Raw genomic sequence first — 26,857 nt, 5'->3', positions numbered from 1 at the left:
AAAAAAAAAAAAAAAAAAAAAGAATTGCCCAGATCAAACTGGCCTGTGGGGTATTTCCTTAATTGCTAATTTATGTAGAAGGGCCCATCCCACTGTGGGCAGTACCTTCTCTAGGGACGGAAATGAACCTGGGCTGTATGAGAAAGGTGGCTGAGCAAGTTGAAGGGGGAAACCAGCAAGCAGCATTCTTCTGTTGTTCATGCTTCAAGCTACTGCCTTGAGTTTCTGCCTTGGCTTCCCTTGATGATGGACTATAACCTGTATGCCAAATAAACTTTTCCCTCACTAAGTTGCTTTAAGTCATGGTGCTTATCACAGCAACAGAAAGCAAACCAGAACTCCATTCATGTGTCCTTCAATGTCCCTCTATAAGGTGTTTGTTTATAAGTTAGAATGATGCACTCTGCGGTTTTTCTTATTTTCTGCCTTTAGATTTTACTTTACACATTACCACTATACTTGAGCTCTATCACTTAATAGCTATGAACTTATTAGCTGTGTCTTTATGTTGTCTCATCTGCAGAGGGGGATAGCACCTCTCCAGTGTGCTATGGGGAACGAACACAGTAAATACAAGCACTATGTCATAGTATAGGACACTAAAAACAATCATATATGCTTTGTAGTACTATTGTGTGATTAGGATAATGGATAATCATAGTACAAAAGTGTATCTGTGACTGTTATTGGTAGGTGACAAAACAGGAAATGCTACTGTTTCTAACTGATATGAAAAATATTTTACTAATTTATATCTGAATCCCCTTTGCTTTCACAAAGCACTTTGGTATTTTATCTAATTAGTCCTTACTACATCTAGAAAGTTATTTATTAATATTTTCATTTTGTATGAAAAATCATAAAGGTCAGGTGGCTTGGTTAAGTTTACACAGCTTAAAGACAACAGCCTATACCTTGTCTATTCTTCTTACTACATCTGTTGTTCATACTATGGTGATGAGTGAACTCTGAATTAGTCTTTAATCCTAGAGCCATTTAAAATAAACTTTCTTTCCTGCATCAAATCAATGATTAACTTGATTTCTCTAGTTATTGATAAACTAGGTAAATAAAGTGCGGTTTAGCATTAATTAAAACAAAAAACTTTTAAGTGCTCCTCAAAGATCAAAAGTCAACTGAGAAACAAACACTACCATTCAATCCTAAGATCAGTACTCTCCATGCTTCTGATGTATGGTCAAACTTACCAACATTCCTCTGGGAAGAGACATCTGTATGCAAGACCAGCAATGCCACAGTGTTGTGAAGATTCCCAAATTCCCGTGCTTGTGCTGAACTCCATCGACGTATCTATCATTAGAGAAGATTGAAGAATGCCACTATTCTGTGTGGGGAAAGGATCTGCCGGCTGGTAGTTTACTAAACCATGGTCTCTCTCGATGCCCACAGTAAAGAGGTCAACATAAAAAGTCACTGGTCTAATAAAGGTATCTCAAAGGATTTGCTCCTCTGAAAACATGAACTCATTAAAACATTAACTCTAAAATCAACCCATTCAAAGTATGCAGTTTAGGTTGGGTACACTCATGACATGTCAGGTAATTTTCCAGAGACTTAGTGTAATGGGCAAACCCATGAAGCTGGAGGACAGGAGGCCTGGCCCTGTGGCAGGCAGCTCATAGTATGTTGTATAAATGGGCACATTCACAACAATGCTTTATGCAATGGCAGAGATAATGCTACCTGCTCTGCCCACTTTGTGGTTTTGAGGACCAAGTGAAATACTAAGAATGAAAACACTTGAAAACTAGTGCATTCTACAGATGCAAGACAGTATTAACTGCACAAACAGTGCAAATACAGTGACCCCCAAGTCCATCATCAGTCCCCGTGATGAGATTGAAACAAAAGACAAGTATGGCAGATCTCAACAGCCAACAACCACAGCACATTATAGTATCAGTACTTGTTTCTCACTACTTAAGTATAACAACAAGGTGATGGGATGGGGAGTTGAGAGAAGTTTAGGAGCTTAAGAGGCTCAGACTCTGAAATCCTCAGAGCTGGGCATAGAACCATTTCACCAACACATGTGCTCTGTGACCTTGTGTAAGTTACTTAGCACAGCTGTGCTTAAATTCTTGTCACAGAATAGAAGAAACACTGCCCATTTTACTGAGCTGTGTGTCCAAACTACCACCACAGAAAAACCAGGTGTACTTGGTCCACAAGAAGCACTCTATCATTCCTGGATCCTAACATTTTATGTATTTTAAAAATTTTTATCAAACAAAAATTAATGGATGGAGAAAACAGAGCTCTATAGGACTTTCTAGCAGGTTATACACGGACACATCCATCCATATAATAGTAACGTTCTGGGAATATGCTCCGAGCATTCGACTGAGAACATCACACTGCAGTATAATTCAGTTTTTAACAGTCTAACTTCACAGATGGATTTCAACCAACCCTCAAAACACTCACGGCTCTAGAAAAGGAAGAAGAGGGCTCTAAGGCCACTGATTCCTTTTCCTATTAAACTTCCTCTTCCCCTAATCGCCAAAGACTTTTAAGGTCTTCATAGTACATACTACTCAGAACTAAATGAACCTAAAACATTTATCAGGTACAAAACGAAACAAAATGAAGCCCTACAGCACCTGAGAACAGGAAGGCAGTTCTTACCTGACTGTTCTGTCGACTGACTCCGAGGAGGAAGCTGATCATGTGTCGCAGTGCTGAGTGCCGCAGAAGAAGGTCTCCGGCCCTAATACCTTGCTGTCACAAGGCAGTAGAATGACAAATTATACTCCCAGCCAGAAAAAAAGTTATTTTAAAAATACATTCAGACATTTCAAGAAATCACTATGTTAAGTGTTGTACCTTCTATGTAGGGAATACTTATTAACATCTTAACTTATTAACACCTCTTGAGCCTTACACTGCCTCCTGATGGCTGCTATGGAAAAACCAATGATGGCTGCTTCCACTGTTGTCAGTAACTACACCTACTTGGGTTGTAATTCTTGAAGTAAAATAATCCATTAATTTGGATTTATTTAGAAACACTCATGAATCCACTACACAGAATGGAATCTAATATTTTTGCATATATAAAGTATCTTTAGAATATAAATCTACTGCATTAGGAAAATATATTAGAAAACAATAATTTACCTTTTGTACAAAAGTGTTGAATAGGGAAAAGTATTGAGCACAATTTTTACAGTTTTCTGGGACATCTTTATCCAAAAGAGCAAGCAGGACTTCCAATAACTGATGAAGGCTTTTTAACTGGCAAGAGGAAAGAGGAAATTATATAAAGAAAGAGACGACAAGACAGACGCTTGTCACAGGATTAACTTGAAGTAAACCACCATAAGAACAGAGGGAAGTTACAATCCAGTCTCAGAGTTAGATGGATTTATGCTTTGGAGAGCAAAACAGAATTATCCTTTTACCTTCTGGAAGAGTGTCAGTATTGTTGCAGAACTAAGGGAGAGTCTATTTTATTTCCTAGGTACCAGAGTCCAGGTCATGTTTTCTCCAGAGCTAATTTCTCTTTTCTCTGTCTTACAGAGAGGTGGGCACCAAGGGGAGATGGATTTCTGAGTCCCTCCCTCCACTAGGCTGCTCTTCACAGTCACAGATGCAGAGAATAAAACACAGACACAGGCAGAAGGGCTAGAAACCAAGCCGATGGAGCAAATGGAGAGCAACAGCCTGACAGATGACACGGCAATACCGACTCAACTAGGAACTTACTTGAAAGCCCGCTGACGCCTCATGGAAAGCTTTGAAAAACATTTTATTTGTTTAGAAACCATTTGGGTATGACATTGCTTCTGCTTTCCCTCCCACCCCAAATGTTTCTGGACAACTCCCTAGAAATTCGTCTGTTATCCAAGCATTAAGACCAGGCTCACTACTCTTCTATTCCTCTGAAGATGGTATCCATCGACTTCTGGAATACGCCATCCATCCTGTCACACCCATTATAAATACAATACAAGTTAGCACTTACATAGCACTTCATTTTCAAAGTACTTTACAGTATATAGTGGGTGGCAAGAGGCATAATTTCCATTGTGGGGAAAACAAACACAAAAATACATTAGTTGGATATCAAATAGAATTGACTTCAGGAAGTAGCTTCCATGCTTATACCCTCTACTCCTTCCTCTTCTACTACCTGTTCTTCTGTCTTTAAAAGGTTGGTGATATTCTATGGCCTAACCTTATCTGTAAGGAGACTGCACTAATTCTGTCTTTTTTCTCTGGAGTATACAGTGGAAGAAGGAGGGCAAGGTAGTCCTTAGGGTAGCATTCTTGAAACACCTTAGACAGCTCCCACAGCAGTGTCATGGAGCAATGGTATTCAAGCTTTCTAAGCAGCTCCAGTGACTTTCTTTAGTCTGCCTGAAGCCAGGTATGATTTTTTGCTTGATGAAAAGTTCTGCTGCTTACACTGATGGAAAACTATCACTTTATAGGATATGTAAGTCTAATGACTCCTGGAATTGAGAGGAGGACTTTCAAGACCTTTCTAAAGGGCACATTTGGCTTCCTGTTCCTCTGGCTGAGTGCCTGGTCTAACAGAGCTTGCGGGAATAGGTGGTACTGGAGAACTAAGGGTCTGGGTGCCCCGACACTGGATCCAGAACATCCTCCTTCAAGAATGTGCTCAAGGTTGCATAGTGAAGTCAACATCTAAATTTGAAGCATTCTGTCCTGTAGTACATGGATGCACAAAATGCCTGGAGTCAATATTTGTAAGGAGCCAATTTAATTTGAAACTATTTTTCAAAGTTTTCCATTTAGTATCAGCTGTTTGAAACAGCAAACTTGGGGAGTAACTGTTGTACTTGAGAAGACTTAGTAACGGACTGAACAACCAGACTGATAATATACACCACAGACTTCCCCACAGGCTTAAAACCTTTGGGAACTGAAGATGGGAATAAACACCATAGTTTGGTTTATCGTGTGTATGTTGAATTAAGATTCTGAAGATATAACTGCAGAGAATAGGGTTAGGAAAAAGAGAATATTCCTGAAGGATAGAAACAACACTCAGGGAATGAGAAGACTGTGAAGGAACTACTGTGCCCTGGGATGAACGACACTGGTTTGGCTATCAAAAGCAGTCGGATCAGGAAAGCAGCTTTTGAGGAAACAGCCAAGGGTGACTCAGAATGTCTAGGTTAGTGTGTCTAGACAATAGTTAGACTATTTCAGAGTCTAACACAAATTCTTGAGAGAAGACTGGCCAGGGATGAAAATCCTAAAGCAGACAAAAGCAGACCTCAACTTTTTTCAGTCTCATCTTGGTATCTGGAACACAAAAAGGGATGGACAGAATGCCTTCTATCTGAGCATGTATCAGAAAGTCACCATGTACACACACATGCACACACGCACACATAGGCCCAGCCACCAATTTTAGGTCTCCTTTTTATTATGTACAACTGAGAACAGCTGATAAAACAGAATACATAAAGTTTACAATGAGACTGACCTTATCCTGATAAAACAAGGCACTGTCTAAGGTCTTCTCCAGAATGGTGGCCACAGCAACGCGTACTTCTCTCACACTGCATTCCAACAAGAAAACCCTAAAATAAAGAGAAACATATATAAAGAAGGACACAAGTATGTAACCCTAAGCTGCCCTGCATATTTCCAGTCTAACAGCCACGAAGTAAAATGACTCAGAGGTAGGAGTTCAAGTATCCCAAGAGCTTCCAGACTCAGTCACAGGAAGTGTGGCTTCCCCAGGTCACTCCATATGCTGTTAATAAGACATGGGAACCAGACACGAGTTCTGCCGAAAGTCCAAGATTCTAAGTAGAAACTCAAATGCTGAAAAGACAATAAATGCCCACATGATATTGCATGAAGGCTTAACCAACTGCATAAACTCTTGAGGAATACTGTGTAACACTAAAAAACTGAAAGTATACCTAGAATCGGGGAGGAGGTCTAGTGGTAGTGGGCAAGTGACCAATCTCCTCCAAAATATAAACGAAGACAAAGAACGGGCGACTAGGGGATGTAAGTATTGAAGGTCAACAGTCACAAGAGACACATATACCAAAGCCAATGCCCAAACTCTGTAGGGCAGGATCTCTACAAACGTTATGGCCAGACTACATTCTGAGATATTTAGGGAAGGGGAAGAGTCTGAGTGGAGTATAAGAAAATATGAAAAAATTCTTAATTTTTGTTTGGTTTGAAAATGTTAAGGTGCTTATGCTGGAAAAAGCCAAAATCCTTTAATTGATAAAGACACATGTTGAAAAATCACAGTGAATTCTGTGTCTGAAACAAACTTTAAAATAGAAAGAAAAACAGAGACTGGGATAGGTAAGAATAAGCTCTGCAAGGTACTTCTGACTAACTTTGATGTCTGTTTATGAATGTTGACAATAAAAAGTCCTTACAGGAGATAATGTATCCTTTATGTGAGTGGTTTACATTTCTTTAGATCAGCTGGCAAGCATTCACTATTACAAAACCCACAAACCCCTACATTAAAAACTTGCATAAAGAAGCAGTATAGGGTGTTGATGTGAAAGAGGCCATCAGCATCTTCACACCTCAATTACAGAGATACAGGCTAACTATCCATCCTCACTCCAAAATGCGTAAAGTCTGAAATTTTCAGGTGACAATAGATGATATAATGTCACTATTGGAAAAATTCTATGCCATCAAACCGGTTAACATATAAAAGAAGAACAATACTGCATAAAATTACCTCTAAATTATGTATATGTTTACATAAAACAAAGTGAATTAATGTTTATATTTGTGTTCCATTCTATGACACATCACTATAAATGCAAATATCCCTCAACTCAAAAAATTTCCCAAACAGTCTGGTCCTAAGCATTTTAGAAAAGCAACATTCACCTTATGCATGTGCGCGCGCTCTCTCTCTCTCTTTCTCTCCCCCCCCTCTTCTTCCCTCCCTCCCTCCTGTGTGTACTAGTGAGGACATTTTAATTGGAGTAATGATAAACTATCTTTAAGGCTTTATGGGCTGAGGAGATAGCTTAGTGAATGAAGTGTTTGCCCTGCAAATATGAGTTCACTCCCTAGAATCCCCAGACTGGGTTGTTTTTTTTTTTAAATTCATTTTCTTTTTCTTTTTAATATTTATTTATTTATTATGTATACAATATTCTGTCTGTGTGTATGTCTACAGGCCAGAAGAGGGCACCAGACCTCATTATAGATGGTTGTGAGCCACCATGTGGTTGCTGGGAATTGAACTCAGGACCTTTGGAAGAGCAGGCAATGCTCTTAACCACTGAGCCATCTCTCCAGCCCCCCAGACTGTTTTTTTTTTTAAAAACAAAACAAAACAAAACAAGCATGGTAATGCACACCTAAGTCCAGTGTTAGGATCACAATGAAGAAACAGGTGAATCCTCAGGCAAATGAGACACCCAGTTTTTGTTTTTTGTTTTAAAGGTGAGAGGCTCTTCTCCTGAGTATGTCCACTGCCTCCATACACAAGGGCAGCCAGGTACATCCACCCATACATATATATGCACACACATACATAAATATCCTGGAGGTTCTAAAGAAAGAACTAGATAAAAAATCATTCCTTTCATTTACTCATTTTTTTAGATTTTAAAAAAGATTTATTTATTTTTGTTTTATGTGGGTGGATGTTTTGCCTGCGCCTATGTGTACCACACATGTCTGGTGCCTTAGGAAGCCAGGAGGGCAATGAATCCCTGGAACTGCAGTTAAAGATGACTGTGAGCTGCCGTGTGGGTGCTGGGAAATGAACTAGGTTCTCGCCAAGAGCAGCCAGTCCTCTAACTGTTGAGCCATCCGTGCAGCACCTGTTATTAACGGCTTACAACTCACGGCAACTGAAAGTAATCAGACCTCATAGAAAAGATCAGGTAATCAACTGGGATGCTTGGCATTAGGAATACTAAGAACTACTACCAAAGGAAGACAATTTCTCAGGAGACACTCAAATCAAGTCTGCCTTTGTATAAATAAGGTGCTGAATTAAATATTTTCTATGCACCTTTCAAACATATAATCATTCTTTGACACAGTGCTTGGGAGACCGATTGGGAAAATATTTTCAAACTCAATTATAAAATCGGGTAAAGTTATCTTTACTGTACACTTTAAAGAGGCAGGTACGTAATAACTCTTCCAAGAAATGTTTATTAGTTCTCTCTTCATGACCAAATGCATTGTGTGATGTGTGAACAATATTTCAGCATGTGTTATATGGCAGGCACTCTGTGTCCAGTGTGGAACAAACAGACTTGATTCTGTCCTGAAGAAGCTGAAGCTCAGTAGAACACACACAAATCCCTAAGGAGTACATAGAGCAACAGGACAGGTCTGTACCAGTCTTTGAGTATGTGCAATCTAAGCTGACATTTGAAAGAGCAAAAGACAATTACTATGCCAAGAGCAGAGGGAACAATGTTTCAGACAAGAGTATCAGGCATAAGAGGCTTAAAGTAGGTTAAAAAACAAAAAACAAACCAAAAAACAAACAACAACAAAACAAAACAAAACTCAGCATGTTCATTGAACTTGTTAATTTAAGCTGGCCTTAAGAGGTGACTGACATCAAGGAGGAAGTGAACACTACAAGCCTGAGTATAAAGTGAAGACCAAGCAAAGCTTTTGGATTTTATTATAGTGGAGGGGAACCTACTAAAGAGCTTTCAGGATGGAAGTAATGTGATACAGCTGCTCCAAAATCAACAGTCTTTATGGGCTGGGCGGGGAGAAATGGAGATATCAAGTAGGCAATTGGTATCTAGACAGAGACAGAGGTGAAGGAAACATGTCTGAGATTAAGAGCTCTGGTCAGGGTTGGTAGCTCACTCAGCACCTCCACGTGTAGGCCCTCGGTTTTATCCCAGTAACATTGAAAACCAAAATAAATATTCAATCAAATTTCTAACTTATCACCAGACTGTGCTCCCTTAGTAGGAAGGGACCTGTGTTTCTCACTTTCCTGCTGTGCGTCTGTTTTAACACAGAAATACCAGAACACATTTGTATGCTGACAGAAGAGGTCGACAAGGTAAAGGCAGGAGTTAACTGAAAGGCCAAGTTCTTTAGAGGGGCTTGCAAATACAGATTCATTTTGAGAGGCAGGGGCGTTTTATAACCTGGAGATGGAAAAAGACTATGGTAGGTATGTGGCATGTGTGATGAGTGACCATTATAATCACTTTCTTAGTGACACCCACAGGCTAGGATGGGCTCACATAAGAAGTTTAGAGCCAAATCAGAGGGAAAGAAGAGCCTACCGGGGCCAAGGAAACAGGACAAGTTCTTGTTAACACTGAAGGGGTCGTGCTGGGCTCCTCATATAATGATAAAGTCGCCAAGGATAAGGGAAGTTGACTCAATAAGTTCAACTGAGAGTAAGAAGTAAACAATAAAGTGATTGCGGACTCTTGAACTGTTATCCAAAAAGGCAGCTTATTCTACTCATAGGTTCATAGGTAATGCACTATCAGAGCTAACTCTTTTGGGGCCAGAATCGGAGAATAGATAGACCGTATAGTAATAGGGCTGTACTAGCAGCCTCAGACTGAGTACCTGAGGAAAGGGACTTGCACGCTCCTCCTGAGCCAGAGCAAGCACTAAGGGGCTGCATGCTGTGACCACCTGTCAACCATCACCTCACACTCTCCCAGCAGTCACTGAAGCCTTGCCAGGATCTAGTCCAACAGATGATTTTGGAGAGGCTTAATTTCCTGCTTTAGCGAAAAGCTTAAAATGGACTCTAGTCTGATAAACAATTTCAAGCTGAAATGTAAAGGATTTATAAGAACCATTACTTCTAAATGATAGGAAAGGACATAAATTCCTTTTAATTTAGAGATCCTGAAACTTACTTTACCAATTCTCGTCCTTCAGAGCTAATAAAATACTCAACAAGCCACTGACAAGCATCCAAACTCTTTGAAAGCAATGCTTCAATAGTAGCAATCCATTCTTCAGTGTCAACCCTTTAGAAGAGAAAGAGCAATGTCAGCCTCAAAGCGACCTTCCACAGTGTGACACATCTACCTGTATACTACTTGCTCCAGTGTGGACAGGAATGAAGGGTAGATTAAATATTCAGTGACGACCAACTCACATTACTCAGTATTTCCATGTTTAGGTTATTCACAGTATAATCTCCCCCCCCGCCTCCTCCCACCAGGCAAAAACATGTACAGGTGCCTATATCTATGATTTTACTTTTATCTTTTATATCTTTATCTTCAACTGATAAAGACATTTTGTCTGGCATAACTAAGCCTGTGTTACCAAAGGTTCACCTTTAAAATAGCTTATGTTTTATATCATATTCCTAAAATCAATATGTTTGAAGTATAATAATAGTTCAAGATTTGGCCAGAGAAAAGGTGGCCTGACTGTACTACCCACAATCTCATACACTCCTGAGACCCCAGTGCCCTCCAAACAGTAAATACAGACAAAATGGAAACAGTACATGAAGATACCATGAGTAAATTTCACAAATGAAAGTAGCAATCGAATTTCTCTACTTAACCCCATGCAGACCTTAAAGGACAGAAACATGTTCTCCTTTTTAGCATCATATAATATTGCTATCACTCAGTGTTCTTCTGGTTGCTACACATAATGAGGCTGCCATCCGTAATTATTTTTCTTCAAGAGTCTGGCTGAAATATCTTTCCTCAAACCCAGACTTGAGAAGTGTACTCACTTTGCTAGTGAGAGCTTCATGGACTTCCAACTTTAACCAGTTGCAACCCAAGTATCCTCTTTCTCCAGATATTTTTCTACAAACCACCCCTCAGCTCTGTCTCTTTCAGTCATATTCAAGGACCAACAATTACTAACCCAGAATCTATAATGATCCAGGCACCTCATCAGGTGCTGGAGATAAAAGTCAGTGATAAATAAGATGCAAACTGATATCTGGAGCTCGAACACGTCCTGGTGCAAACTCCTCCATCAACTGTTACTGGCCACAGCCTAGATTTCCTAGTGTGGCACTTAGTGACTGGTCTTAATGAGCCACTTACAAGTAAGTATACAACTAGAAAAATACAATTAACCAGTCACTCGTGGGTGCCTTAAGCAAATTCTGCTTGCTGCTCTAGATTCTTCCCTTCTGCCTAGGATGATGCCGTCTAGATTTCTTCCTTTCAAAATACTCTGAAGGCACCAATAGGTATGATTCTGCCCAGTTTTCAAAGATATGGAATTTATGTCTTGTAGCACAGCAATTTCTTTATCAGTCCTTCTCATTAAACCTTTCTTAAAGATAGAGGCTGTGTCTTGTAAACTGGACACATCAGGTAATACTGCAGTATTTTGAAAAGCTGAATTTAAAAATTTATTTTTCATTGAATTAACCGGTATTTTCTGTAACAGACTAGTAAAACATATCACTCTTACCTGAGTTTTTTCTTTGTTCGTAGATAAGTTTGGAAAAGGAACTGAATGGCAAGCTGCAAGCTCACCTTCGCCATACAAGGATAATATGGGTGCTTTAGTTTAGTCTGAGAGGAGGGAAAGGAGGATATTTTTCACAAGTCTAACAGATCATTACATATTTATATAGAATGTAATAATGACACAGATAAGATTAATATGAAAAACCTAATCTTGGCACTTAGGAAGTGAAGGCAGAAAGGTAGGATGTTCAAAGTCATTCTCAACTACATGGCAAATCCTTGGAGACAGCCTGGGCTAAGTGAAATCTTGTCTCAAACAAACAAAGTCTTGCCAGCTAGTAATAATAAACACTAATAAGCATTTCTAAAAGTTAAGATATCTTCATTTTTACATGAAGCCCTTTTAAAATAGAGTCTTTTCCCTTTTTTGGCAAATTATAACTGTACTCTCGACAAGAAAGTACTGGAATGCCATTTTTGAGTCTGACAGTATATGACCAGAGATTAGAAAAGGTTAATCCATAGAGCACAGGAACAAATGATAAGACCCACAGCCACTCAACCTCATAGTCCCTCGAATCTTAACATTCGGCGTGTGTAACCACAGCACTCATAACCCATACTCAACAGCCCCAAAGCTGCCTGTATGTTAGTGTAACTCATATAAGAAATGGGCTTTGGCATCTAGCTGAATGCTAACACCTGAAACAAGGGCATCACTTTTTTCAGTTCTTCAGTTACAATTAGATACTTACAGCATTCAGTGACGCTAAAGACAAAACAAAACTGAAATAGTCACTACTGTACACGTCTCTATTCTTCATAAACTTGAGGTTTTCATCTCTCACCATCTACAAAACAAAATCAGTGACTTTTAACAAACAGTTAAAATAATGTGGAGGGTTATTTCTACCAAAATGTTTAGGTATTAAGAGTTTGTAAAAAAATTATAATTTATAATAACCTTTTTTCAAGCTTTGAATTTTGAAAAACGAGTGAGAGAAATCTCCCTTTAAATTAAGACACTGTAGAAAGGTACGTTACCACCTACTTACTTGCTTATCCCTTGGCGAACTCAGCAAGCTGTGTGAAGGGCCAAACACAACACCCTACACACAGCATTTCCATTAATTCCTGCCCTTCCCTGCACAGCTCTTCCTTCCCAAGGAGACTGCACACTTTCCTATCTAGCTTGGGCTGTCTAGTGTGTAAGGTCTGGACCTGGCAATGGTCTTGATTTCAAACCCTTGCCTTGTGAGATCCCAGGCCATTTCCTTTTTAAATCAGTCCTGTTTATATAAAAATAGGAGTAAGATCCCCTATTCTACAAGAGGTTTAGGAAGTTTAATTACTTTGTAAAAACCTGTTTAGCCAGGTGTAATGGTTGCATGCCTTTAATCTTAGCCCTTGGGAGGCAAAGGTGGGTGGATCTCTGTTGAGTCTGAGGCTGGCTTGATTTACACAGTAAATTTTAGGTCAGTCAGGTCTATATAGCTGAAAACCAGTCTCAAAAACCAAACCAAATGCCGGGCGATGGTGGCGCACGCCTTTAATCCCAGCACTCGGGAGGCAGAGGCAGGCGGATCTCTGTGAGTTCGAGACCAGCCTGGTCTACAGAGCTAGTTCCAGGACAGGCTCCAAAGCCACAGAGAAACCCTGTCTCGAAAAACCAAAAAAAAAAAAAAAAAAAAACCCAAACCAAATTAACACTTGCTTATGGTCTGTAGGACAGAGCAAGTATTCAGTAAATGATGGCGATTACTGTCAGTTTAGTCTTAACTGAAGGGTCTGAGTTTTAACTTGTTCTCTCCGATAAATTATTTCAACAATGTGTTTCTCTACTCGAGGATGATGCTGGCAATCTTGAGTGTATGTTCACTTTTGTGTTCTCACACTGTGGCACTATCTTACAGCCTCAATATCTGTCGTAGAAAACACAAGGACAAGTGAGGGTGATGAAGTGGCACATGAGGACAATAACAGAGAAGGCAGGCAGAAGTACGTTAGACTTACAATATGGACTCTGACACTCATCTTGATTTTCTCCCTTAGAGAATTATTTACCTGCTCTCCATTCAAATGTTTATTTATTTTCATTTTGTGTATCTGTATTTTACCTCCATTTATGTATGTGCACTCTGTGTGCCTGGTTCTGGGAGGTCAGAAGAGGGTATTGAATCCCTGGAACTGGAGTTACTAGCTGTGAGCCACCAAGTAGGTGCTAGGAACTAAACCCAGGTCCCCTGCAAGAGCAGTTAAGTGCTCTTAACAGCTGAGACAACTCTCTTTCTCCCTGTTTCTATGGTTCTTACCTGGTATATCCGAGCAGGCATTTTCTCCACGAACAGTCCTTTCTTCTCACCCTTTTTTACCAGCTTGGTTAGAATAGAAAGCCTGTCATTATTAGGCCTGTGGGGCCGAGGAGAGGACTGAGGTGAAATCTCAGGTGAAGAAGGAGCTGACCTGAGAGACAGAGTCAAAGAACTATTGAACACAAAGGGGCTTTTGTTTCAGCAGTTTTAAAAACTAGCCACATTTATATACTGGGTACTGTACTTAAACATAAACTGCATACTTTTCCAATCCAATACGTAAAGGCAAATTCACTAAAAATAAGACCATTAAAAAACATATTTCTGGTTAGAGTATTATGATTTGGACAAAAATACATTTAGTATTGTATATATACCTCAATTCTAGATTGAAAATAAAAAAATTTAAACTCTATCATAAATAATTTATATACATGTTTCTATATACAAAGTAACTTCTTGCCAAGGCAGTAAAGTCCTGGAAAAAGAAGGACTTAATCACATTTTAGAATTTTTCTTAAGCTTAGTTAATTATTTTTGAAAACTGAGCATTATATTATAAAGATTCTACCAATACCTACTAAAACAACATAGCAAGTTACATGGCAGAGAACTTACAGAGAGAGATCCTCAGCTTCCTGTCTTACAACACTGACTCGACTCTTCTTTGGCAATACAGGGGAGTTCTGATCAGACATCCTTTGGTAGAAGAGCATATAGGCATTCCAGTATCTTCGACGTACATCAGTGTATGGGTTAGCTATTTTGCAAGACATTAAGAGGGAAGCCTCGGTAAAAAAGATGTTTCTTCGCATGATTATCTATAAAAAAGGGACTACAAACTCAATCTATTTACTAAATTTGCAGAGAACAAATCGTAAGCAAAACATGGGTCTTTTAGAGTGTCGCCTAGAATGCAAGTTAAGGTACTTCCCCTTGAGGAGGGAGGCGGAGGGCAGACATCTTTACAACACTGCATAAAAAATAACAGTTTGGTAAGCATGGGTGCTAGAACTGTCTTCTGCAAGTGATTATACCTCTGTGTAAGTCAAATGGATCACATAATTTTAGTGTCCAATTAGTTCTGAAACTATTTTTAATGTTAAAATACTTTACCCATTAGTTCTCCCTAATGTTATTTCATCCTCTTGCTATATGTTAATTCCCATTATTTTAGACTTTTTTCCCCTAAGCAGCTTCAGTATATCACATTTGGCTATCAAAAGAGTTGTCCAATGCAAAGTGGTCAGTCTTGAAACCATATACACAACACCAACAAAAACAGACGCAGTCGGTTGTACTGACATATATGTGCACTCAAACATATACATATATACACATATATCACAATTATAAAGAAAAAGAGGCAACTTGAGTGTAGGGGGGCATGGGAGGGATCGAGGGAGGAAAGGGAGGAGGAAATGTAATACAATTCTATTTAGGAAAAAAATATTAAAAAAATAAAAGGAAAATAATAGTTGTAGTTCTATAGCTGGGAGAATATAAACAAAAACAGATATATTTTTATATAAAGAATATAGCTTCTAATTTGGTAGAGCACTATATATTAAAAAATAAAATGAATGGAAACTATCTACTTATAAGTACTTACTTTGATCATAAACTTTTGGTCTATATTCTCCTCCAAAACATTCATACTCCAGGGTCTCATCATTTAGGTCAAACTCTTCTATAACAGTGTCATTAAATTTATACCACTTTCCTTTTCCATACCCCCTAGGACCAGAGATCAGATAAACATAAGATTTAAAAACAATTATCTTCATCCCTTGCTTTTATTAATATGTATTATGCACAGATAAATCTGATGATGGTTATGTAAAAACATTCAGGAAAAATTTAGCAACATAGGTGTAGTGATTCTAGTCTCCAAAACTTCTTAAATCAAAGGAGTAAAAATAGTTATCCTAAGTTTAAAAAATCTGAAATGCAGAACAAAGGATAATGTGAATTTCTTTATAGCTGGGCATTATGTTACATTTCTATAATCCCAGCTCTTCGGAAACAGAAGCAGAATTGAGAATTTGAGGTCAGCCTAGGCTATAATACCCTTCCTAACCCACTACTCCTCCCCAAAAGTTTCTCCCTAGTGGCATGGATGCTAGAGTTCAGCAGAGAAAGCAGAGCATATGTGAGTGTTTCTGGAAGAGACCTTACCGCCTGTCCTTGATGAAGGAGTAGTAATGGCCTGCGTGTGCCTGCCCACTGTGTACAATGACACCAACAAGCTCGTAGTTTTCTGTGAGGGCAACTTTTTTCCGTGGGGATCCTCCACCTCCTTGATCCATATTTCTTCCATTTTCACCAACTTCAGAAGATGAATCCTGGCGAGCCATTCCGGAGACTGTGTAAGGCTCCATATTTAGCATCCATGGAAACTATGTAAAAGTAAAAAGAATACTTTGCTATAGGATAGGGTCATTTCAGGTTCCCTATCCTCAGCTGCCCAAGAAACTAACTGGGGACATCGCCTTGGGCTCCTGGGAGCCACTCTAGGTTCAAGTCTCTCGCCAACCCTAAGGTGGCTCCCTTAACTAAGAATTGTGCTTCCGTGCTCCCCTATCCAACCTTCCTTTATCTCAATCATCCTTTTCCCCCAAGTTCCCCTCATCCTCCCCTTCTCCCTTTTCTCTCCCCATCTCCCCTTACCCCCATCCCACCCCATCCCCATATCCCAATTTTCTCCCCGGCAATTTCGTCTACTTCCCATAGCCAAATATCTTACATATCACCATAGAATCTTCATCTGGTGATGGATGGAGATAGAGACAGAGACCCACACTGGAGCACCAGACTGAGCTCCCAAGGTCCCAATGAGGAGCAGAAGGAGGGAGAACATGAGCAAAGAAGTCGGGACCACGAGGGGTGCACCCACCCACTGAGACAGTGGAGCTGATCTATTGGGAACTCACCAAGGACAGCTGGACTGTGACTGAAAAGCATGGGATAAAACCGGACTCTCTGAACATGGTGAACAATGAAGGATGATGAGAAGCCAAGGACAATGGCACGGGGTTTTGATCCTACTTCATGTTCTGGCTTTGTGGGAGCCTAGCCAGTTTGGATGTTCACCTTCCTAGACATGGATGGAGGGGGGAGGACCTAGGACTTCCCACAGGGCAGGGAACCCTGACTGCTCTTTGGACTGGAGAGGGAGGGGGAGAGGAGTGCGGGGAGGGGGAGGGAAATGGGAGGCTGGGAGGAGGCGGAAACTTGTTTTTTTTTTTTCTTTTCTCAATTAAAAAAAAAGATAGAAAAGAGCAAAAAAAAAAAAAAAGAATACTTTGATGTTAAGTGGGAATATACACAGCAGTACCTAGGAAAGTCAAGTTGTGCTTCCCAAACAAGGGCTGACTCCTGCCCCACTCACAGGCCTGGGTCATAGAAGCACTTCATTTCACAGCCATGGCTGGGATGCCTTCAGAAATGAAGGCACCATTTTTACATCTGCCTGTCCTATGAGTAGCAGCTTTTCAAACAAGGGCTGCAGATTCCTCATGCTGCTTTTCAGGGACAGACAGGATGTAGGGGAAGAAAAAGGAAAAAAAAGAGGGAAAGGAGGGTCATGGTTGAGAGAAATTTCTGGGGGAAAGAAGTTACCCGTATTTGTTCATCGTATTTAATGGATCGTCCACTCTCCCAGTCAAAGCCAAATCTCATCAGGTGAATCACCAGCACACTAGGTAAAGACTTAATGCACGTTCTTTTCACTGTTATTCTCTAAGAAAAAGCAAAAACCAATTAACTCCCTGGAGAAAATCAATGTAATGAATGTAAAAGCTCTTGGTACCCAAGTAAAACAAATAATAGCACAATCTACTGGAAGCAGCAACCAGGGCTTAATAATGAGCTGTATGCAGTAACAAGCAACACTAATACTGTCTCCTGTAAAGGGCAGATGCAATACCTTTTCTTTACACTTTTCACAGTAGTATGCATTACTTCCTTCTAAAACTTCACCTCTAACAAACTGGTCCAAAGATATTTCCAAGCTTTGGCAAGAAGTAACTCCTAGATTGAGAGCCATGAAAGCTTCCTCACGCTCGTATCTGATTGGGAAAAGACAGACACCCATGAATGAAGAAGCACTGCAGTTGTCACAATGCCTGAACTCTAACACACTCCCCAACAGACACGAGAATTAGATGGACCTCCACATTTTAAAAACACACTAACCAAAACATGATTTTCAACCAATACTTTAAGGCTACATAGCAATTATGGAAACTGAAGGAATGTAGTTCATTGAACATTTATAGATTCCCTAAGAAATAAATCTACAAGTCAGTCAACAAATTAACATTTAATAACTTCCTAAAACATCATTTAAAGATACTTTCCCCCACGGTGCTAACATCAAAACCAGAGTTTTATAGCTACTAGACAAAGCTGTACCACTGAACTACAGCCCTATCCCTAACAGCCATTGTTTAACATAGCAGTGACATCTTCACTAACCTGTGAGGACAATCTTTACAGATCTTCTGATCAGAATAGATGCCCTGGAAAGTATTCTTAAATATCTGTTCTCGTCCCATTTTCTGTTGGAAAAAAAATTCAAATTTTAACTGAATGTACAGGTTGGTTCACATTAATATTTTACTTAAAAATTTTACATCACAATAGAATGAGTAACAATGGTAATTTCAGCTAGAAAACAAAAGACGCTAGTAACCACCACTAAGAGGAGAAAGAAAGATGGGTCCATGAGAGCTGATCATGAGAAGTCCTCCATTATGATTCTGATGCTTCTTTCTGTGCTGTAAATTGCAAGGTAGCAGCAACTCTGGCAATCTTTGTTTTTTTTTTCCCTCAAAAACTGATACTATATAGCTCTAAGTTATTTTAATATAATAATTGTGCTTATTGATAAGATGTACAGTGGCACCTCTGGGCAAGTCTGTCACATGTTTTATTGGGAAAGACAGAAAGCTTTTAATGTAAGCATCACCATAAATAATATCCTATCTAGTCCTTTTGCCAGAGAAGTCTCCCAGTCCCCAGAACTGCCTCCAGGGGACCATCACTTCACTGGGCACTCTGCAGCCAGACTACCTCTAGAGACATTGCAAAAAATACACATGCATGAAAGGGCATTTATTCTGTAGTATAGATTAAGAACTACATTGTTTTATCAGCTTATATGAATATAGAATACTACTCCAATAACATGTATGCATTCACTTTAAATGCTGAAAGAATGAATAGCAGCTGTGATGCTCAAGATGACGACTTTCTGGTGTGTGAGTTTCAGTCACTGTGAACCTTAAGGCACCGTTCCTATATTATAAATAGCTGAAGGAAACAGAGGGCAATGGAGATCTTCATTACCTTGAGATACTCATCCATCTGATCAATGAGACTAGTGAAGAACTCATATGCATCCTGCTGCTCTCTCACATAGAGCTCCTTGTTCCACATCTTGAAGATCTGTACGGCAAGAATTAAATAGGTCCTTAAATGGAAAGCAGCATGCTCAACATAACACACAGAATCACATAAGTGCTTTTGAAAAACGAGTTTGCTATTAGGATGAGGATGTTTTTATTGGTATAGACAGGCTTGTATTCTGCCACCTGTGCATTTTCTTGGTTCTTCATATCACAGCAAGTTTCTGAAACCAGAAGTGGGTTCAGTGCGTTCTTAGACTACACAATAGCAAGTGTCTCTCTTAGACGTGACCATTGCTCTGGGAGGCAGAGTGCAGCAGCATCCTTTATTTGGAGGCACTAGTGATACAGGCACAGGTTCAGAGAGATGACCTGAATCACTATCTTATTTTCATTATTATTTTAAATTATATGTCTGTATCAATGCATATGTGTGAACGCATGCATGTGAGTAGAGCTCAGAGGTATCAGATCCCCCTGCTGCTAGAGATGTAGGTGGTTGTGAGCTGCCTGGTGTGGGTTCTGGGAACCAAACCTGAGTTTCTGCAAAAGCAGTACAGTATAACCGCGGAGCCCCCTCGTTACCCCCTTATACAATGCTTTAAAGAACTAAAATAAGAATCATAGGAAACAGTCAAAACAAATAAGCAGACCCTCAGGAATTAGGAATGACTGATTCTTAATGTTCTAATCATTTGAAAGTACCAATGTGTTGAACACTCAAATCTTTGACAAAAAACTATTATCACTAGAGAAGAAAAAGATATTTAGAGCCAAAGTCTAAATATTATCTAACATCCAATCTACAGCTATACCTTCCAGAAGTTCTCAGGCACATAATACTGCAGCTTGCTTTCCATCAAATGTCCAAAGAGAGACTGTACTTGGTAAAATACACTGTCATCTGGATTGTCTGTATCATCATCCACTGAGAGAAGAGACTACAAAGAGAAGCATGATTAAATGAGAAGCTTAAGTGCTTCACATGAATCCAAAACATGCACACATGAGTACCCACTCTGCTGTTTAAGTATGCTAAGGAGTGTCTGATATGGAGACAGCCCTGTAGATGTTTAGTTTCATCATTTCCTAGTTGGTGTGATCAAGGGTAAAGTTCCTCTTTAAGTTCTATTTTATTATGAAAAACTGGAGCTGATGAGGATCTTTAGACACAAATGCTACATGATAATTATGGAATATTCTTAAAATACTGCATGTTACCCCACAAGTTGAGACTATACTAATAAAAAAGCACTGAAAATAGTCTAAAATTCTAAAATATTAAGTACAACTTCATAGAATGGTTGAGAATTTTGTATGTAAAAAATTATATTGGTCAAATAAACAATTAAAATAACAGATTTACAAAAATGTGTGACTGTAACATCTTTACCAATTCCAGAAGCTAATAAAGAATTTTTAACCACAGCTACAAACCCAAGAAACAATAATTAAGCATGGAACAATTTGCAGACAATCCATCCATCCTCTCTCCTGGCAAACAGGACAGGAAATCACCTCAGGAAGTCCGGGCTGCATGTACAGCTGCTGGAAGACTGCATTCATGTAACAAGTCGCACCACCATTCCTGAGCCCCACAAACCCTGAACTGGATCTGCTGTCCACTGGGGGAAGGTACTGGGAAAGAAAGGAACACACAGTGGGGAGGAGAATGAGTACTTTAGCACACTTCCAAACAGTCATTTAGAATGATGGAGAAGAAAAGGAGTAGACTCAAATTTATCCATCTAGCAGGGTATGAAACGAAACCAACAGAACCTATGTTCCTCAAGTACCTGTGTTAGGCGCTGGTGAGAAGACAAAATGTAATGGTCTTAATGTTTCTTTTCTGTTCATAAAATATGTGGCACAAAGCCCGTGTTAGCTCATCTATGTAGACCTGCATTCATTCACTTATCATCAATGAGTGTTTATTAAGGACCTACCATGTGCCAGGCACTGTGCCAGGAAGTAAGAGAGAACAGAAATGTTATGTTCATGGTCCCTGATCTCCAAGAGCTTACAATCTAGTTGTGTAAGCTTTATGGCATTAATGAAGCAGGTACATTAGATGCCTACAGCAAGTGACATAGTTTTCTGAATAAAGGAACAATGTTCTAGAAAGTATTTATCATGAGGAACTCTGCAATCAAGAAAGGCTTGTATTCTTTTTTATGTTCTTCTATTAAATTTTTTCTAGTAAGCATACAATTAAAATGACAGAAAAACACCCCATCATTTTACTTACAAATGTTATCAAATAATGCAGATCCTAACACAGTGCTTTTCTGGGTAGAAACAATCCAGATGCAGCACCTGGACTAATGTTCAACACAGCACCTCTCCATGTGCAAAGGGTAGTGTGATTACACGTGGAAATGAGAGTGCCGTATCACCACACGCAGTGTCTGCATCCATGTAATAAGCAAACAGCTGACAAAAACATGTATGTCTTTCGGATCGCAAGGCATCACTGGGTCTCACATGCTTTTCATTAACATCAGAAGTAACAGATAGCAGGTACTTTCTAGGAGCTAACACGTACTTACATTTGTAGGACAAAGCACAGATTATTTTAAGTCACAAAAAAAACATTTTAAGTGCTTAAAAAGTATTTATCTAAGACTGCTTTATTCCTTACGTTGGTATCATCCCTGACTTGAAGCAAACACATACATGGCTAAAGCACATCATAAAATAAACATTGCAAACTAAAGCAAGAGAAGTGAGCTTTTTTCCCCCAATTCAATGCTCACATAAATTTCTACTTCTTCACAAGTGTTATCTCCTCTCACCAGAACAACTATCCCTACGGTTTGAACTTGTGTATTCAGAGACACTTCCTAAGAGGGAGTCTGAATTTCCCTTATGTAAGAGGAGAAAGCAAACACAGATTTGACAGTGTCTTCTTATCCCTAGCCAGGCGTCCAGCGACCCTGCATCTTATTTCCTTTCCGCACATCCTAATATACAGCAAGAGGCTCCACAGCTTTCCCTCAGCCTTCTCATTGTTGGAGTGTAATGAATGCCTTTTTTGCTTCAATGATCATTCCTTGTCTTTAAGAATCTATTTTAAGTTTCAACTTCTCTAGAAGCATTTTAAGATACACAATCAAGTGCTACTCTGTGTTAGTATAGCACGCAGGACACACCTCCAACTCACACCATACCTCACAGTGCTGAGACAATCTGTTGATGGGTCTGTCCATTCCACTGCCTGACAGCTGAGTAGTATGCTCATTTTTCAAATTCAAAAGTCTAAAACCTTTCTTAACATATGCTAAACTCTATGAATCTTATTCAATTTATCTGGCTTTATAATTCAAGTGCCTGGCACTGTGCTAACATACACTTACTCAAAACACAAAAATATAAAATAAATTAACAAAAATGGTTAGAAGGCTACTTTTTAATTGAGGTTAACTATTGGTCAGTTTGAAAATAGCTCACCCCTAACTGAAAGGCTATTTCATAATAATGATGAAGCATGGTTAAAGTTGATTTTAGTATGTAAACATGCCATGCCAAAAAAAAAAAAGGTAGACTTGGATGTGGTTAGGATAATGCAAATTCAGTCTTAAATTTATATATTTAGGAACTAGAGAAGTATCTCATTGGGTAAAGACAATTGCTGTAAAGCCTGAAAACCTGAGTTTAACACCCAGGTCTCATATAGTAGTGGAAGGTGGGAACCAACTCCTGCAACTTGTCCTAGCCACCATATATACTCCCTGGCATACACATTTCTGCCAAAAAAGTAAATATAAATTATATATTTAAGAGACCACTCTAAAAAGTTAAATACAGGCTGGGGTGATTGATGGCTTTGTAGGTAAAGTGAAGACTGGAGTTTGGGTTCCCAAAGCAAGCTGGCTAACTAGTTTATCAGTTCTGGGTACAAGTGATCCTCTGCTTCAGCAAAACCAAGCAAATAATGACAGAAGACACTATTATCAACCTCAAGCCTCCACTTATAGGAATACAAACAACTAAGTATATCATTAGGTCTAAAAACTTACATCAAATTCCTTGGTGAGAGCAGGGTCAGGCTGATGATGCATTGACAGTAGTTCTTTTGTAATAATCTGAAGATTTGAAGGTGAGCTGTCAGCTAACATCACAAGAACTTCATAGGCTGCCAATCGGCTATTTACTGTACTACACCTAAGAACAAAAGCACAAGCTATCTTCAAAATCAACCTCCAAATTCAGAGTGTAAACACTACAATCGCTTTAATAGTTCAGTTAGGCCTATGCTGGAAATTGAGTAATACATATATGCATGCCCTAAATACAGGCGGCAGGAAGATATTTCAGAGCTATTAATTCTTAGCCTGATAACAATCAACAAAATTCTCTCAATTAAGAAAAAGGAAGCTATGAAAATAAGAATAGATGTCTACAAACATTTCAAGTATGCCAGATGGTCAATAATTCTCTAATGACACTAACCAGTCTTCTACTCCGTTACAGAAAATGGAGATAGAAACAGCCTGTCAAATCAATGTGTGAAAGCAACATGCAGGAAAACAGATTTCCTCTGCTGCCTGCCTCTCAGCCTGGGCAGTAATTCAACTATCATTAAAGCCAGTGGTGCATTATTCAAGTGATAACAGATTAAAATGGATACACAGAAAAGAGGACATCCAACCTCTGCATGGGACTCTGGGGCTCTAGGGTTAGCACTGTACCTGACATTAAGGACAAGGGCCACAGAGGTGGCATTGTCATTTAATCCTTATCTAGATGTATGGATTGAAAAGGATGGCAAGAAATGGACAGGAGGCACATGTGCGAGCAGCTGTTGTTACTGTGACAAGCGTGCACTGACTTTCAGAAAGAGGGTTCATATGTTTTTTGCCTCAAGGTTTTGGTGGAAAGGTCACTGTAATGAATGAACAAGCTTAGTACACTGGGGAGGGTGGAAAATGTCTGCTTTTCTATTCCAGGCATTATACAGGATTTTATTATTTTTAATAAAAAAGGGAAGGATTCACCAATAAAAATTTTTATTAAATCTTTATGTTTACTGAAAAATCAAAATTCTAATAATTTCTGGAACTTTAATTTGAGCCCCAGAAATCTAGTGTTAAATATTCCAAGACAAGACCAGACAGGGATGAAGATGGAAGCCACAGTCCTAAGGATAATCCAAGAGCTCTAACAATTTCCTCTCCTTGCCTTCCAGTCTATTCTGCTAACAAGGGAATCTCTAGCTAGAAAAGTATTTACACATGACACTTCATGTGACTCCTTATAGTGCTTATTATGCCTTGCCTGTACCAGCTATCTCTGAAATTAAGAGTCTCTTCAGAGTTAGTCAGGTAACACTATTCTTATGAAAATTAAGTTCAGCTCGTAACAAGTTAAGTTAAAGCTTATTGCTGCCTTTTCTATGGACTAAAATCTGAATATAGCTTGAGCAGGGTCACAAAATATATGGATATTTCACATTTATATCCTCAAAGATTAATATAAAACCTTGATTCCAAAATCAGAACTGTAATAAATTACTAGCAATTGCAGATATGAGAACAGAGTATGACCCAATAAATGACAAGGCTCTAGAACCTTCTTCTAAAAAATCCTGAAGCCTATACTTGGAGTCTGTTTAGTTAGAGGTAGTTCTTTATTCTCCCTTTGGTGCTGGGGCTTGAACTCAAGACCTCCCACATAGCTAAGTGTGTGCTTTACCACCGAGCTATCCTCCCAACCCCTATACATAATTCCTACCACATCTGTTTCACTTGGAACTTGTTACTGACCATAGTTACTTACTATCCCGCCTTGATGATGAGAGCTTACCAGCACTTTCTCTGTGCTCACTATGTGTCAAGCACATGTTACACAAAGCTCATTTGCGTGCATTTGTGTGCAATGTGGTAGAAAACAGAGGACAAACAAACTCACACGATGGAAAACAAACTCCAAGTTAAGAAAATCTTTTGACTACAGTTGTGAATTAAGAGATTTTACCAAAACTGAACACAACGTGCATTTTCCATACTTTGGATGAAAGTCCTGTTGACTGATGGCGGCACTGCCGGCTGGAGAATGACTATTTAAAATAATTCTAGAAGCTCGGAAAAGGAAGTCATCTAACAATGGTTTAATGAGTGATGAACCTGGAACAGAGCATAATACCACATTGAAGATGAACACAGATTTTAATTCAAAGATCCTATTGCATTTTCCTATCAGAGCAGCACAGGCCCCTGACGCCACCCAACAGCAATGCATCCGGTTCAAGTTAAAGCTAACTTGTTGAGAGCTTACTGTGTGGCACAGATCTGTGGAGCGGTGGGACCAGGATCAAAGTCAAAAGCAGTCAGGTAATGTGCCTTCTTTTAGGAGTCTATGCTCTCACCCCAGAAACACAAGTGCCAAGAACACCACAAGTAGAATGTTCTGAGTGAGTAAGGCTTACTCTGGACAACAGAAGTCCTCCACACAAGGGCTAATGAAACTTTTAAGCCTATCTCCTTCAGGCAAAATGATACTCCTTCTTTCTGGTTAAGATCACTCTTTTCTATGTATCCTCAATATCCAGGAAGATTGTAGAGAGTCAAGTTAGTGCATTAACTATGGAAGTTATATTCCAGTTTGCTTTCTGAATATAATTTATAGCATCTGGATATATATTTTCAAATTATAACTGTACTTCAGGGGAAATCTTAACATTTTCTCCAACACTGAGGAGGTAATGGCTAGTGATTACCTCCTCAGATAAGAATCATCCTTATAAGAATGAAGATATGTTATAAACTATGTAACAGCAAAAGAGATAAACCTAGTCTGAATTAAAACTTTTACTTGATATTAAAAGTTATATGATATGACTATTTTGAACAATGTAAAATTCTCTACGTGATTTAATGACACAGGTAAAAACACCCTATGGTTTGCTAGTTACTAAAATTGCAGACAATTCCCTACTCCTAAAAGGTCAATTTTTCATGGAACATTTAGCAATTAACATATTGTCCCAATTACACACAACACTGGCAATAACTGAGAACTAAGGTACACTCTTCCACACAATAAAAAGAAGCAATAATTACCAAGCATTTCCTTTTCTGCCCCACAGAGTGAAAGCAGGGTCTTAATGAGCCGCAAATGTCCTGCCAATAAGATGTTGTCTGCTTCACTGGTCTCACATTCTGCTGTTCGATTAGGTTCAAAGTTATCCAGCCATGTAATCTCATCTTCAAGCATGATAGCTGGGCTGATTCGTAACTGTTCCATTTCTGAGGCTGAGAAGAGGGTAAAAGTGAGGAGGTAGCTATCTATCACAAAGAAACATTTTTTATTCATGAAATTAAAGTCCTGAATAAGAAGCAGAGTCAAGTCCTAATCTTTAACTTTACAGAACTCACAAAACCTTCTGGTGCAGATACTATCAAGGCTATGTCCTGCATAAACTAAACACTCACTGCACCTGCTGTGTGGGCTACCAAGTTATCCATTAAGTATGAGACAATGGAGACAATCATTGCTCTAACAAAGCACCTGGTTTAGGAAACAAGATCTCCCAAGAAAAGGGAGGAATGGCCAGTAATGAGAACTAAGGTTCTTCACTGTGCTTTTTAAACCAAAGAGGAAGATCTACTCAAGAGAAAGGTCAAGCATTGATGGAGGAAGGTCATTGGTTGATTAAATAAAGAAGCTGCTTGCCCTGATAGGTTAGAACGTAGGTGGGAGGAAGAGGAAGTGAGCTCAGAGACTC

At 39.2% G+C, this 26,857-nt stretch overlaps 1 protein-coding gene across 3 annotated transcripts in view; it reads right to left on the bottom strand.

Moving 5' to 3' along the window:
* The window catches only part of Usp24 (ubiquitin specific peptidase 24), a 144,616-nt gene that overhangs the window by 13,782 nt on the left and 103,977 nt on the right, over positions 1-26,857 (bottom strand). For 2 of the 3 annotated variants that reach the window (XM_005353499.3, XM_026782230.1), the window contains exons 40-59: positions 26,193-26,384; positions 25,139-25,256; positions 23,151-23,295; positions 20,650-20,769; positions 19,947-20,072; positions 19,073-19,171; positions 18,200-18,282; positions 17,649-17,790; positions 17,342-17,461; positions 15,899-16,119; positions 15,333-15,457; positions 14,339-14,480; positions 13,721-13,871; positions 12,164-12,259; positions 11,410-11,513; positions 9,870-9,983; positions 5,483-5,579; positions 3,142-3,258; positions 2,650-2,742; positions 1,209-1,311 (exon numbers count right to left, since the gene is read on the bottom strand). In XM_005353499.3, coding sequence (XP_005353556.1) covers positions 1,209-1,311; positions 2,650-2,742; positions 3,142-3,258; positions 5,483-5,579; positions 9,870-9,983; positions 11,410-11,513; positions 12,164-12,259; positions 13,721-13,871; positions 14,339-14,480; positions 15,333-15,457; positions 15,899-16,119; positions 17,342-17,461; positions 17,649-17,790; positions 18,200-18,282; positions 19,073-19,171; positions 19,947-20,072; positions 20,650-20,769; positions 23,151-23,295; positions 25,139-25,256; positions 26,193-26,384 — 2,508 coding nt within the window. Of the gene's footprint in view, positions 1-1,208; positions 1,312-2,649; positions 2,743-3,141; positions 3,259-3,278; positions 3,759-5,482; positions 5,580-9,869; positions 9,984-11,409; positions 11,514-12,163; positions 12,260-13,720; positions 13,872-14,338; positions 14,481-15,332; positions 15,458-15,898; positions 16,120-17,341; positions 17,462-17,648; positions 17,791-18,199; positions 18,283-19,072; positions 19,172-19,946; positions 20,073-20,649; positions 20,770-23,150; positions 23,296-25,138; positions 25,257-26,192; positions 26,385-26,857 lie in introns of those variants that run through there. The other variant, XM_026782231.1, reaches the window with a different exon arrangement.

The sequence above is a fragment of the Microtus ochrogaster genome, chromosome 10, assembly GCF_000317375.1.
Source record: "Microtus ochrogaster isolate Prairie Vole_2 chromosome 10, MicOch1.0, whole genome shotgun sequence".
Taxonomy (NCBI): Eukaryota; Metazoa; Chordata; class Mammalia; order Rodentia; family Cricetidae; genus Microtus; species Microtus ochrogaster.
The sequence above is the reverse complement of the archived record's forward strand: the minus strand, read 5'-3'. Positions and strand labels throughout refer to the sequence as shown.